At 41.8% G+C, this 14,574-nt stretch overlaps 1 protein-coding gene across 2 annotated transcripts in view; it reads right to left on the bottom strand.

The window, feature by feature from the left end:
- URB1 (URB1 ribosome biogenesis homolog) overlaps window positions 1-10,472 on the bottom strand; it is a 49,417-nt gene extending 38,945 nt beyond the window's left edge. Inside the window, exons 1-8 of one of the 2 annotated variants that reach the window (XM_083841691.1) lie at window positions 9,928-10,472; window positions 9,639-9,778; window positions 8,133-8,284; window positions 6,369-6,501; window positions 4,372-4,468; window positions 2,861-2,946; window positions 2,383-2,508; window positions 1,056-1,186 (exon numbers count right to left, since the gene is read on the bottom strand). In XM_083841691.1, coding sequence (XP_083697817.1) covers window positions 1,056-1,186; window positions 2,383-2,508; window positions 2,861-2,946; window positions 4,372-4,468; window positions 6,369-6,501; window positions 8,133-8,284; window positions 9,639-9,778; window positions 9,928-10,069 — 1,007 coding nt within the window. In that variant the 5' untranslated portion in view covers window positions 10,070-10,472. The remainder of the gene's footprint in view (window positions 1-1,055; window positions 1,187-2,382; window positions 2,509-2,860; window positions 2,947-4,371; window positions 4,469-6,368; window positions 6,502-8,132; window positions 8,285-9,638; window positions 9,779-9,927) is intronic. The other variant, XM_083841692.1, reaches the window with a different exon arrangement.
- Between the last annotated feature and the right edge of the window lie 4,102 nt (window positions 10,473-14,574).

Consider the following 14,574-nt stretch of genomic DNA (forward strand, 5'->3'; position numbering starts at 1 on the left):
TCAACTCCAAGCTAATACTGTAATGCAAAAAGTTGAATTTCCTCTGTCACTGTGACAAATCCAAGGCAAGATCTCTCAAACTGTTCACATAATCTCTGAGTTTATACTGAGAAAAGTAAGAACTAAATTTACCTCTAATTTTTTTGCATGACAAACAGTAATTACTTTTAACTAAAACCACAATGTTTCAGAAACACTCTAACTAAACTTCACAAAGCTGAAAATGTACTATTACAGCTTTAATATTAAACTTGAAAGCATTCCATGTTCTTTCAGTTCTCCTCCCCTCCCCTCTTTTTTTCTTCTGTATGTCCCTAAACAAAGAGAATATCAGATTAATACCAGTTAAAATTTTGCTCTAGCACCACTCAGTATTAGTACCTGCTACTACAGTCTACTACCTTCATTGCCTAGATAACATGATGAAGCAGAGGCATCCTATGGTAGTCCCTCCATAGAATTACAAGAGTCTAAACTGTTTTCCCCATTAATCACAGTATCAGTGTACATATATTTTAACAGTTACCCAATGAAAACAGTACGGTAAACCAGTATTTCCAGGTTACATGTTGCAGACCAAACTCTGGCATTACTGAAATCAACAGTGACATTTTGCCAAGTTCTAGGATAAACCACATCTGGTTTTACAGTATGTAAATTAGACTAGATATTTTACCACCATCTGGTTTACACTGCAGCTTTGGTATTTTATTTTTACGCCACAAACCTGTGGTCCAAAATCACATCTTATAATAACAGACTTGGTATCCAGTCATTGATTGAAATGGCTCAGAGAAACACAACCATTGCCTCCAAAACCCTGTGAATATAGCTGAGCACTCTCTACTCCAGTAGGCAGAGGTATAAGGAGATACAATAGTTTGATCTTGGGAAGTTAAAAACAAAAGCAAAACAGAAACCAGCAATATATTTCTTTCTTCTGCCACAAGTTGCTGAGATAGAAGTAATATTAAGCAAAGTTAACTTGCAAAGGGCAGACAAGAAAACTAGTGAGGTCTTTCCACACATACAATCTCAGCTCACTGGTGACTTACCTTCCAGAAGTTCCAAGACTTGGATCATAGAAGGTTATGCCATGTTTCAGAGAGCAGCAGAGGTCCATCAAAAAATTATGAACAAGTTCTCGTACCATCATCTTTCCCACATCTTCAGAACCTTTAGTTACCTATAAAAATCAAAAAGAAGTAAAAAAAAGACATGATTTTCAGCATCACAGAAGAAAATCTTGCCTCAATTTCTCTCTTCTGTAAGTCTTATGGAGCTCCTTTTATACAGAAATGCTAAAAGAAATTTCAATTTAGGTTCAGATTAACAAGCTAAGTTTCAGTTTCTGTATTAAACACATTAAATATTACAGTATTTGTTGTTTCACGGAAAGCAAACCTCACAAACTTACTTAGGTAAATATGTGCTATCTGCAGGGCATTGCTGACCTAGGACTTCTGCTAAGAAGACAGACAAGACAGAGAAAAAGGAAGCTACAGAAAAGTAGTGATATATAACTTCTGTAAATTCGGGAAAGGCCACACTGGGATTTTGAAGACTGAGATGTAAAATTACAAACTTACAACCTTACAGGCAGGTTCAGCATGACGAAGTTCAGAAATACAAAAAAAAAAAGTCACTGAAGCCTTCAGAGTAAAGCAGTGTAGGCCAATTTGGCAGAAGACGGAACAACTTTAATATAGGACAAGAAAGATGGATAGCTAACAATGCACTGAATTTGCCAGTGTTTCAGGGAAAGAAGGTAGAGCATGAATGCCTTTACAGTCACTGTACAAAAATGGAAGAAGTAACCAAATACCCATACCTATACAAAAGAAGAAGAAAAAAAGTGAACCCAGATTCCATTAATCTCTTACATTACTTTAGGAATGTGATTTTGTGGACTAGCAGAATCAACTACAGCTCAACCCTTAGAAACCCTGCCAACCTCTCAAACTGCGCAAGCTGAAAAGGCTGGCAACCATCCTGGAAGTTTAGCTCTCATATCAGATCAGTCTGTAGGATGGAAATGAGGCACATAGTAAGAACACTGCTCCTAGCATATTATCCTATAGAGACATCAATGTGTCGGCAATGAAATATAATATTCATACCCAAAAGCCCCATTTCACCCTGGTCAACAGATCTGCATGGCAGTTCTGACAATCAGGGAGGGGAAACAAACCCTCCTCCTTGAGCAGTGAGAAGCAGCAGAAAATCAGGGTTTCTTTTTCAGTAGCCCCATTAGATCTCTCCTCTTGAACTCCCAGTTACCTAAACACAGTTACCTATTTGAAAAACCATGGGTTAAACAAAGAAGAAGAAGAAAAAAAGCAAGATAAGGAATACAACTGACAAAGAAACAAGCTACCAGACCTTGAAATCCCCAGAGCTGACATCGGTAATCCCATTCCATCGGTAAAGTGAAGCTATGTGATTCAACACTTCTGCAGTAAAAAAGCGCACCTTCTGTGTTTTGGTGATATTTTTATTTTGAACCACCTGAAAAGAATTAGAAAAAAAAAAAAGAACTTTGTTATAAAGTTATCGCAAAATAATGGCAAATTAGCTACACACTTCACAAAATCCTTAACTAGCTGCGCAATGACTCACTTTCAAAGAGGACATCAGAAAGACATAACAAGCTTCGGTCCTCAAACAGTATTATGGCCAAGCTATCAACCTCCAACAAGTAGCATCAGCAATGGACACAGACAAACTTTCAGCAGTTTGCAGCAGCATGGTGCAAACATAGTGAAGAGCTGTGTATTTTACAAGAAATTACTGCAAATTGTTTCCAGCAGCAAAGAAAACAGAAAACAAAAAGCAAAGATGTTTCAAGTATATATCATACCTTAGTTTTCAGTGTGGAGAGTAGAAGATTGACAGTAGAAACTTTGTCTTCCTTTATTCCAGAGCGAAGAATATCTGGAATGAAATCTACGGCGACATTTCAAACGTTAAGTGAAGATGTGAAAGCTATTTTCATACGAAAATGCTTCAGGGAATTCATACCCATTTCTCTTCAATGTCATACTATTTACTTTGCCGTTATTTTAAGAATGAACCAAAAGGCTGCAGTAAGAGTTCAGAATGATGATGCGTCTATAACTACAGTGACAAATGTGTAATGCTGCCCAACCTACTTTCAGCTTAACTAGCTAATTTCCCAACTCAGTTATTAATGCCTTTTGCAACAGCACCTATCAACTTCAAATATATTTCAGGTCCCAATCTGCTGTGCAGTATTTAAACTTGAGTTAATGATGGGCTTCCTTTCCACTGATGGGCTCATGATTGTTTCACTGGGTGAGTCTCAAAAGTTTGCAGGTTACATCTAAAACTACATCAACTTCCAGCCCACCTGTGCGTTCCAAGTTTAGAGAACTTGAATGTCCCAGACAGGGTAATGAAAGCCAGATGGGCTGACTGGGTCAGCACACTGTAAACTGCCATCCCCTAATCTCAAAGAACTGAACAACTGCGAGCAACTGAAGGAAATCAGCAGCTCACGGGGTAGCATGCAAAATAAAAGTCAATAATTATGACCTGGTTTTACTCCCTCACCATGGAAGAAATGAATTCCAGCTAACAGATTTTTTTTATTTATATATATGTATTTTTAAGTATTTCCAGGTCCTGTTTGAATTCCTTCATAACCACACCAAAGGCAGCAATTTAGTGCTTGAGAAACTTCAGCAGTAGTTTTCAAACCACTGAAGTCAACATAAGTTTTACATTCAACTTCAGCACATAAGGGATCAAGTTTTCATTAAGTGTATGTAGGATTTGACTTTCTGGATCCTTGTCAAGTCAGTTTGGCTCCCTTCTCCAAGAGGCATGGACTGGGCTCCAAAGTAATGCTTCCATAAAGGATGCAAAGGATGTTACAAAGCTCTCCTGAAATACTGACAAAAAACAGTCTAAGAGTACACAAGTGTTGGCCTGCATGAGGACGGAAAGGAAACTAAAGCACGTGCAGACTTCATCTTTAATGCTTTTCAAAAAAAAGTTAATAATAAAACACATCCAGTATTACTGTGTTATGAGCAAGTCTAGAGGCCATGTAGCTTTTTTCTGCTTATTGACTCTCTGGCCTCAAAAGTTGTATTACATTTACTTTTTTTAGATGTGTCATCAAGGGCTTTCTATTTTTGCACTGCTTTTTCAAATACAAAATGTTATTCTCAAGTACAAGAGGCACTTACTAAAATGCCAAAGTTTGAAGTTTTTCAGATAACAAAAATAAAAATGTTTTGTATCTTATTAGTGCTGTTTAACCGGTTCACATTTTGAATTAGCTCATATTTATTATAATTTTTAAAAGACTCTACCTTAAAAGAAATGCAAGCAATTGTGAAATACCTTTTAATTCCAGCACTTGTATCAAGATTGCATTGTCACCAGCAATTAAAAATGAGAGAGCAAACTGAACGTAGGCCATACGGACATCAGGTCTTCCCTTAAAGAAAGAAAAAAGGTACTGTTGGTATGCGGTATTAATTTTGCAGTTGTGTACAATCTGTAACAATTGATTATCGTAAGTACTATAAAGAGATAAATTAAACAGATAGGTTATGTACAGCCATGCAGTATTTTTTGAACACAAAAACACTCAAGAATGGTAATCACAGCAGTACTGCTCCATTTTTTTTTTACTATATAGGCTTCCAAAGCAGTGCTAATCTTGGGGACTGATGCCACCCACTGCCATCTTTAGGAGGCAGAGCATTACACATGCTTCCCGGCTATCACAGTTGCTAGCTCGGTCATGCAACTGAGACAGACTGAAAAAAAAACACAAAACAACCAACCTACAAATTCAGGCACACTGGAACTAATGAAAGCTTTGCCTGGAATATGAGCATGTCACTTGATTTTATACAGAAAGTTCCAAAAAATCTAAGTTGCATGTAAAAAATGCCTGAAACAAGATACTGGCCAGGTTAAACACAAGGCAGAAGTGACTCAAGAAAGGGTTGAAAGAAGAAATAAAGAGAAAGAAATTATATTTTGCTCTAAGTTTTGGGCCTGGTATTTTTGTATTAAAAATTCAGCTCTGATAGTCAGTTGTGATGTAGTCATTTCAATGTAAGTTGTGCAAGAATAAAATCTTCAATTTTGGAAATTTTTTCCTTGTATCTTACTCATGTGTCTAACAAGGACATGGTCAAAAGACTATATCCATGCATTTCAATTTAAGGGGTGGTGATACTCCCAAAGCCAACTTCTGCAGTAAGGTCAAAAGCCATGAAATCTGCCATTCCCAAATTGTTTATATGTAAAGCAATCAAGTAGAAGACCAACTCCCTCATCTCCTCCCCCCCAGAAGAAAACAAACAACCCCCCCCCTTTCTCCCAGAAGCCACCTTTACCTCCTTTGTCACCAGACTGCACAAACCCAACACAAACATATACATTTATTCTGCAAGTGATCTTTAAAAACTAGAAACAAGGTATCAGTGCTGAAAATAATACTGGATTTAACACAGACATATTTAGAATGAAGTATAAATGTTTTTGTTCTAAAGCACTGGTTCAGGTCAACCTGACTATTTTTAGCAAAACAGAGAGGAAACAAGAAATAAAGTTCCTTTTGGAAAAAGAGGAGTGACTGCTTCTACTCACTCGTGTATTCTCCTTTGGGATTTCAACCAAGAGACTGTTTTAAACTCCTGGTTATATTTTGAAATGCAATTACTCAGACAGTAGGAATGCTGGGCAAAATCCTCTCCCCATTAAAACAACTGGAGAACCTCCATTTATTTCAGTGGGACCAAACTGCAATCCTTGCATTGAAAAAAAAAAGACTTAACTCTTCACATAAACCAATCGCTGAATAGTTTTCAGAAGTTTACCATTACTTTCACTCTATTTTAGCCATGAAAAGGGTAGCCCACAGAAACGATACCTTTTATATTTCATAAGAGCTTATTAGAAACAGACAAGGCAATTTGATGTTAAGCAGTAAATACTACAAAGCAGTGTTAAGAAGGTTATCCTGAAGAGCTCTGCACCCTGACAAGATGAAGACGATCAGCACGGGATGAAAAATGAAGGAAGCTATACCTCGGGGTGCAAGCCAGCTCTCCCACAACTGCAAGGACTCAGAAACATGCCCTGGGGATTTCCTACATAAGCAGATGGGAAGCTCCTGCCCCACAGATCAGTTCTGCTGCCAATTAGAAACAATCATGAAGCATTTCAGCCTGACACAGGACAGGAAGGAAGAGGAATGTTCTTGCAGATGAAAATATGGCAAGAGAGTCTTTGGCAACAGTTTTGTTTTAAATACTTGGTAGAAGAAAACTAACGGAGCCAAGGCATAGCATGGCACACCCACAGACAGACATTTAATTTACCTTCTTATCTCTTTTCTTCACTAATCCAGGCAGAAATTTGTTATTGAAATCAAAGTGGCTGTACACGTCCCGTGCTGAATCCGGCCCCTGAGCCACCATTGCTGACAACAGGGTAAGGCACACTCGGCTCATCCTAAAATGAAACAGAGGACAACCTGCAAGTTATTTCCAGGATGACAGTTATGCAAACCACCAATCCAAGATATTAAAATGTAAAAAAAGATGATTTTGAAATAAAATAAGTTATCCCATTCCTCCTCTGACATCCACCCAAGCCTTCAGAAGTTTCAGGCATGAAGCAGTTAGCAGAGTCAGTCCCAACATGAACAATCAAGACAGCCACTAGGAAAGTATCCCCACGCATGCAAAGCTCTTGCTGCAGTTGATGGGAGCTTTAATTGAACATGTAACCAATTATTTATACATCACAATACAAATTTAGACCAAACACACATTATTACATTATTTATAAAGAACTCTGGTGTTCTTTATAAACAGCTTATTTTTCCAAGCATATTTTGCAGGACTGAGGCCTCTGTCCAAAAATGCTTATGTGCTTTACTGCCACAAACAGGTCCACAGGAGCTACAACTGATACTAAAGATAATGACGTGTTGCATAGGCCAAAGAAAGACTATAGGGTTTTTTTTCTGTTCTTGTGCTAGTTAAGTGATGGCAGTTTTCTTGCACTTAAGTATGCAGCACAGGAGCCATGTTCTTGACATTGATCTAACTCCCAAGATTTACTCTCAGTTTGGATTCTTGCTCACTGACCACTGGGAAAATTTGCGTGACAAATTAGAAGGGAAGTTAAAATAATCAAAACCATTGTTTAGGCCGTGATAATAGCAACTGGGAAGGAGGGGAGAGGGAAGAAGGGAAAAAGGAATGCCTATTTATATTCCTCCCAAAAATTAAGCTGTAGTGAGAGGCTGGACATTCATCTCATAAAGTAAGATAAAACGAAGGAAGTGCCAAAAATTAAGGACTCCCAGATTCCGTGGGAATCTGCAATTTATCTCAATGGGAACGTTGACACAGTCATCAGTACAAGCGTGTAGACCTCCATCACCTGAATAGCCAATACCCAGTAAGAGTTTTGGAGTCTGTCCATGTTTTTCGCTCATGGCCTATCTGTAAGAAAGCAACATGATGAAAGCAGAGATCCTATCTAGACATATTACCAGTATAAAAACCCCTTCGCACATCCACGAGGTAGCACAGAAAAAGCAGAGCATATTCTTTTATGGTGCTCATATTCCAAGTAATTTTATGGTGAAGAACATTATGAAAAAGCAACTGACACAACATCAAAAACTTTTCAGTATGGGCAGTTTTGTTACTGAAAAAAGGATACCATCACAAATCTGCAGTCTCCACTGTGCACGTTCTAGACAGATTCCTCCAGAATTTGTAATCTCTGATTTATTAATAAGTGCAAATCTTGCACAGTTTCAAACTCTATTTTACAGTATACCTATCCACAAGCATTTGGAATTGTATGTGCAGTTAAGCTGTTGCACTGAGATCAGCTCAGTGGTCTAGAAGTACGGTCATGTCCATGAACTGGAAACCTTGCAAAGACTTCCATGTGCAATAATTTTACAAAATGTGGAACAGAATCATTAAATAACGGTGGATCATTAGCAGTAAGTCAGGCTGAGTTTTGCAGTTTCTTGTATTTATGTGCAAGACCCAGACAGCCCTTTGGGATCAATGCAGAGCAACTGAGAGATTCTCCTCAACAATATGGAGAAGACTTACCTGTGATTTTCAGAATACAATGCAGCATAGATCAATCTCATGTAGGTATGAATCAACTTTTTGACTATGTTCATTCCCACAACAGAAAAATGGGAGAGGTCACTGGCTGTCCTCAGCAAAATGGCTTCCAGAGCTTGAAAGATTAGTATCATCTGTAAAATACATAAATATAATAATATCTGTCAATATCAGATAGGGCTTGAAACTGTTAGCTGAGCAAACAGCAAAAAATGCCTTTAAAAAGAAGAGCAGCCCTACCACAAGAGGAAAACTTCCAAATATGAAGCTGAAGTTAACTTCTGAGTTCTCTCCCAAATGCTTCCTTTTCTAAAGGATCAATTCTGACAGTGCGTATCTTCAAGGAAGCCCATTTACAGGCACTATATGAAAGACTAGAGAGTAACAGAGGGGCAAACAACTCCTCTTATTTTTACAGCTGCTAAACTGATGACAACCTCAGCTGGAAGGCCATGCCATATATGTTGACTGAAGGCCTGGACAACCCTGGACAAACAAACTGAATGCAAAAAAAAGGGTCCTTCCTCACATATGAATGGAGACCTATGTGCACATGCATGATTTATCTGTATGCACAACAGCAGCTTCTGGGAAGGCAAAAGCTGACTGCAGCGTAAATCTTAGCACAGGCTGGATGGATCTTTTTAAGCTGGAGGCCAAGACCTAGGGCTGATGAACCTAAGCTGTAAGAGGGAACTGTTACTAAGTGCACAATAAAATCTGCTGGAGGAAACCATGTGAACTGCTCCAGACTCGCAATGACCTCCTGGCTGAAACTAGAGTCCATTCTGCACGGGGAACGTATTTATTACAAGTATTAACCTCCATTAGTAAAAGGATCTTGAAAAAAGCATTTAATTGGCAATGGTTCTCATTACACAGATTGTCATTACACAGACAGAAATGACAAACTAATGTAAGGACCGACGCGTGGAGATTAAAGTGAAAAGCATCAAATTTTATGTTGTAAGCAGTCTTAAGTTAATAATGCTGCCACGGTACTCACTGTGAAAAGAGCTTTTTAATTCTTTAGTTTATTCATCATATTCTGAGGAAGAAAAACTGTGTCAAACTCAGATAAGAAAAATGATGTCAAATTTATCAGCGGCTTCTTGGACATACTGGTGTATCAGGGAAATGTCTAGTTACGGGAACAATTGTTTACCAGACAATTTTTTATTTTTGAGTAATTGTTTCTGTTAACCCCCTAATTTTATTTATGGTCTCTTGCCAACGCTTAAAGAACTGTAAGAGGTTAATTTTGGCTGGACTACTGGCTGTGCTGCACATTAAATACAGGGATGTCTTTGCACTGGAAAGGCCATCTCCCACTTGACCAATGCTTCTGCCACTGTGACTTCCAGTGAAAAAATAGAGGAACCACACACCTAAGTGTTACCAGGGTTATTTATGCTGCAGAGCATTTCTTCAGCAGTTCTGCTCCCAGTTAGGTCAGTCATTAGTACACAAACCCCACGGCCGACTTACTTCGCTTTCCGGCTTCCTCTCCCCATCCAGCAGCTTGAAAATTTCGGCGCACTCCACGGAAATCTTGACGTACCCCTCCACCACATCGTAGAGCTGGGCAGCCGGCAGCTCCTTCGCCACGGACACGAAGGTTTCCAGGCCTGCAAGAGAGCCGCGAGCTCCGCATGAGGGGCGCCCCCCGCGGCTTCCAGCCAGCCGCAGCCGCGGACGGCGGCTCCATCCAGCCCCCGCCTGCACCTCGCGGTCCCCCCCCGGCCCCACAGCGGGGTCCCCCCGGCCGGCCCCTCACCCTTCCCGGCGGTGCTGGGGTCCCGCAGCAGCGCCTTGAAGCGGACACCGGTGAACTCGCCCTCCTCGCCCCGGGCTCGCTTGGCCGCCGGCGGGCCGGCCCCGGCCCCGGCCCCGGGCACGCCGCGCCGCTTGGCCGCCATGTCGCTGCCTCCGCCCCGGATGCGCCCCGGCAGGAAGAAGCGGCCTCCTGCGGCCGGAGCTGAGCTCCGGGGCTGAGGGGAAAGGGTTAGCCCGGGCTGCTCGGGCTCTGAAATGGCTTGTTTGGGGTGTGCTGTGCTCTGGGGTGAATGGAGGTTTTGCCCTCAGTGGGATGTGCCCGGAGAAGCGGGGCGGCGGTGAGAAAAGCCTTCCCCTCCGAACTGCTGGGTGCGAAGTGCCATCAGGTGGAACGGCCATGGCACCTAAAACACATTGCTACATCACTGAGGCAAAATGAACACCAAGTGAGAATGCTGCCCAGAATAACCCCCTGCTCCTACTGACAACTAACGAATAAAAGCAACGTCACTTACTTAATGCTGTTCGTGAGATCAGTTTCTTTTTTTTTGTCAAAACTGCTTTTTAACTACTTTCCCTGTGGAAGAGAAGTGGTCCAGAAGAGGGCAACATTAACAGCCGTTCTAGCGTTTAGCATTGGGCAAACGCTTTAATGTGAATCGAAGGTGCTGCAGTATTTTGAGAACAGACGGTAGAGTAAAATAAGAGATAGCAAGCAAAGTTAGAAAGCACAAAGTGGTAAAAGGAGTCCTTATATTAGATATAATATGGGACTCAAAAAAAGGGATGGGGGGCCATAAAAGAAAACGTGAGTTGCTAGATACTAGTTACAGGGTCTTTTTTAGAATAACTGAGTAGAACAAGGCTGAGAAGCATCTTAGTGCTGCTAGTTATGGCATGCCCCATTCAAATTATGTTAATCATTTACAATATTTCCAGAACTATTGAAATATTAACTCAAAAGTTTTCAACTATTTCTCTGCTTGTTTTGATAGCAATTTCATTTGGAATTCACCACAGTATAGAAAATCATGCATTCAGTTAATCCTTAAAATATCATCAATGGGTTGTTCTAAATGGTGGGAATCCTTTATTTCACCTTATGTTTTTCTTGAAAATCATAGAATCACAGAATGGGTTGGGTTGGAAGGGACCTTAAAGGTCATCTAATCCAAACCCCCTGCCATGGGCAGGAACACCTCCCACCAGACCAGGTTGCTCAAAGCCCCATCCAGCCTGGCCTTGAACACCTCCAGCAATGGGGCATCCACAGCTCCTCTGGGCAACCTGGTCCAGTGTCTCACCACCCTCATGGTAAATAATTTTCTCCTTATATCTAATATAAGGTCTCCCCAGAGCCTTCTCTTCTCCAGGCTGAACAACCCCAACTCCCTCAGCCTGTCTTCACAGGAGAGGTGCTCCAGCCCCTTGATCATCCCTGTGGCCCTCCTCTGGACTCGTTCTAACAGGCCCATGTCCTGCTTGTGCTGGGGTCCCCAGAGCTGAACTCAGTGCTCTGGGTGGGGTCTCAGGAGAGCAGAGCAGAGGGGAACAATCACCTCCCTCGGCCTGCTGGCCATGCTGCTTTTGATGCAGCCCAGAATATGGTTGGCTTTTGGGGCTACAAATGCACACTGCTGGCCCGTGTCGACCTTCTCATCAACCAACACCCCCAGGGCCTTCTCCTCAGGGCTGCTCTCAATCCATTCTTCACCCAGCCTGTATTTTTACGTGGGATTGCTCTGACCCAGCTGCAGGACCTTGCACTTGGCCTTGTTGAACCTCATGAGGTTCACACGGGCCAACCTCTCATGCCTGCCCAAGTCCCTTGGCATCCCTTCCCTCCAGCATGTTGACTGCGCTTCTCAGCTTGGTGTCGTCGGCAAACTTGCTAAGGGTGCACTCGATCCCACTGTCCATGTCACCAACAAAGATGTTAAACAGCTCTGGTCCCAACACTGACTCCCGAGGAACACTACTCATTACTGATCTCAACCTGGACATTGAGCCGTTGACTGCAACCCTTTGAGTGCAACCATCCAGCCAATTCCTTACCTACCCAGTGGTCCATCTGTCAAATCCACGTCTCTCCAATTTAAAGACAAGGATATAATGGGGGACAGTGTCAAATGCTTTGTACAAGTCTAGGTGGATGATGTCAGTTGCTCTTCCTCTACTCATCAATGCTGGAACTGAAGGTATGCAGATATAAAACTATATTTGAAATTCCAGAAATTGGAGGGGGTACATACAATGTGGGAAATAAGTAACATTGTCAAGAGGGGTTTGCTTTGTTTTTGAGGGGGTGGAAGCAAAGGCTAGAACTAATATGACCAAAGGAAAAAAAATTAACATGGTTTTTAAAGGGTTCAAAGCACCCACACTGTTAATAGCTTCCAAGTAACTCATAGTTTTTGGACTTTCAAGTCTGATCATTATAATCACACCATATTTCATAGAACATTAGTACAAAAATACTACCACAAAATACTAGCAAAAATTATTTTAATTTCAATTTTATATTCGATCATTCTCTCCCCTCACTGCCAGAGTAGCCATGAGCTACTTTATGGTTTTAATGAGGATGGTGAGGAAGACTGTTAGTTTTACTTCAAACCAGATTACTTCCATGATGTTGTTGTTGTGTACTTTGAGCCTGCGCCCCCTCCTTTCTCTGTCATATTTATGACAATTTTCCTCCCTGGAGTCTGTTTTTTGGCAAACACCATTCAAGGAGGCCTGCTCATAGAATGAGACATCAAGCTCAGACAACGTTGCTCTGCCCTGTTGTGCCTGCATGCCTGCATGTTTAACAGATGTAAGCAGCGAATGACTCAAGTATTAATTTCTGAGCTGCCCAATTTTCGGTAAATTGAAATGTATTCCTGTGATTCTTGCCAGATGAACAAGTAATCATATCCAAGATACACATTGCCCCTTTGGCATTTGCTTGTCTGAAAAATAATTCCCAATGCCTCACAAGAACCTTAGCTCTAGCCCAAGTTCACCGAACAGTTCCAGGTACAGAATTTATCAAGCCAAGTAACCCTTTCCTGCATCAGCCCTAATCCAGCTTCCGAAGCCTGTGCTGGCTTGAACAGCATCTCATGTAACAAGCCCTAGCCCTACCGTCCTGCCTAATTTGCCTTTGCTTCCCAACTTGAGCTTTATTCCTAACTCTAGGAACTTCATTCTGGCAATTTTGAAGACCGAATTCATTTTGTTAGGTTCTCACCACTAGCTTCATGATGGTCTATCATCTGGTTTCAGCACAAACTCTCCTGTCCTGCTCACCCACCCACCATCTGTAGCCTTTAGTCATACCTCAGCAATATGCCAGACCTCAAGCTTAAGTTTGTTGTTTTGAACTTACATCATTTCGTAACTGCGCCCTGGTGGACCTTCACTAAACTTAGCCTGATCTCCTGGCCTTCAGCCGCACACTACGAACTAGTGACTATCTCTATGGATAGAGCAGGACTGCTGACAGACCCATACCTAAATAGAGCTATATAGCCCATGCTAATCCCAGACCAGATTTTACCTTTAAAGCCACTGATGTCCTGCTTAGCAGAGCCAGGAACTGCCCCTGCCAGTTACGGTACCACTGCACCACTACTGCTCTCAGTGCAGGTATCACTTAAAGACCTTACACAACCTGACCCACTACTCCACACTAACTTTGGTACAGATCGTGTAGGAAATGCAGCAGTTTCTTAACATAATTTTTCCAATAAACAGACTTCAGCTGGCGCACAAATTAACCATAGAAATAATTCCGAGGAACTGAATCTCAGCAAATACCACATATTTAAAACTGCTATTCTCAATGTTCTTTCATGGCTTACAGAATTATTTCATATAAATGTTTCTTTCTTTTATTTTTTTCTCCCCAAAATTCATGTTCCTGCAAACTTGACATGTGAGGTACAGCTGTTCATCAGATCTCCTTGCTTTCCAGCTTGTGAGATCTGAGATGTTGGTTCACAGAGGGAGAGATGATGGATGCTGACAGGAGGTTGGGTGTCAGGACCCTTTCCTCAATGCAGCCTCTCAAGAAGGGAACATTCCCAGCACAGCCCAACACCATCACTTCTTCCCCATCTCACGCCCAAATGCACTGTGCCCCACACTCCCACCACCCTCACGCCAATCAGCTCAGGGCCAGCTCATGATCTTGGAGACAGAGAGGTTGCAGAGCTGGAATTACAGACGTTTAGAAACAAGGGGTCTGAGTGGTGCACCACAATCTGGTACGGACTCAGGAGCCACGTGGGTAGGCTGGGCTGAGGTAATAACTCTCGTGAAACCGCTTCACAATGCCAATGCCTCTCTGGCATAAGTAGTTACAGCAATTTAGTAAAACCACAACTTCTTCTGCTCTTGAAGCTGAAAAACAAAACAACCCCTCCTTCTCCAGTCTCTTAGTTATTTCAACCACAGCAGCACTTTTCTGAATAGCTTAATGAGTGCATTTTAAAACCTGACTAATGACAGTTTATCTCCCCTGCCATTACACTAGAGCCCTATCAATATCAAAGGACCCAACTCGCCTGCAGCGTCAGCAGCACGAACATGCATTAGCACCAGGCTTTTGAGCCAGGGCACGGGATGAGTTGGGAATCAGGCTGCTTGCCCAGGTGCTGAG

This window comes from Anser anser (genome assembly GCF_964211835.1).
Source record: "Anser anser genome assembly, chromosome: 1".
In the NCBI taxonomy this organism is placed as follows: Eukaryota; Metazoa; Chordata; class Aves; order Anseriformes; family Anatidae; genus Anser; species Anser anser.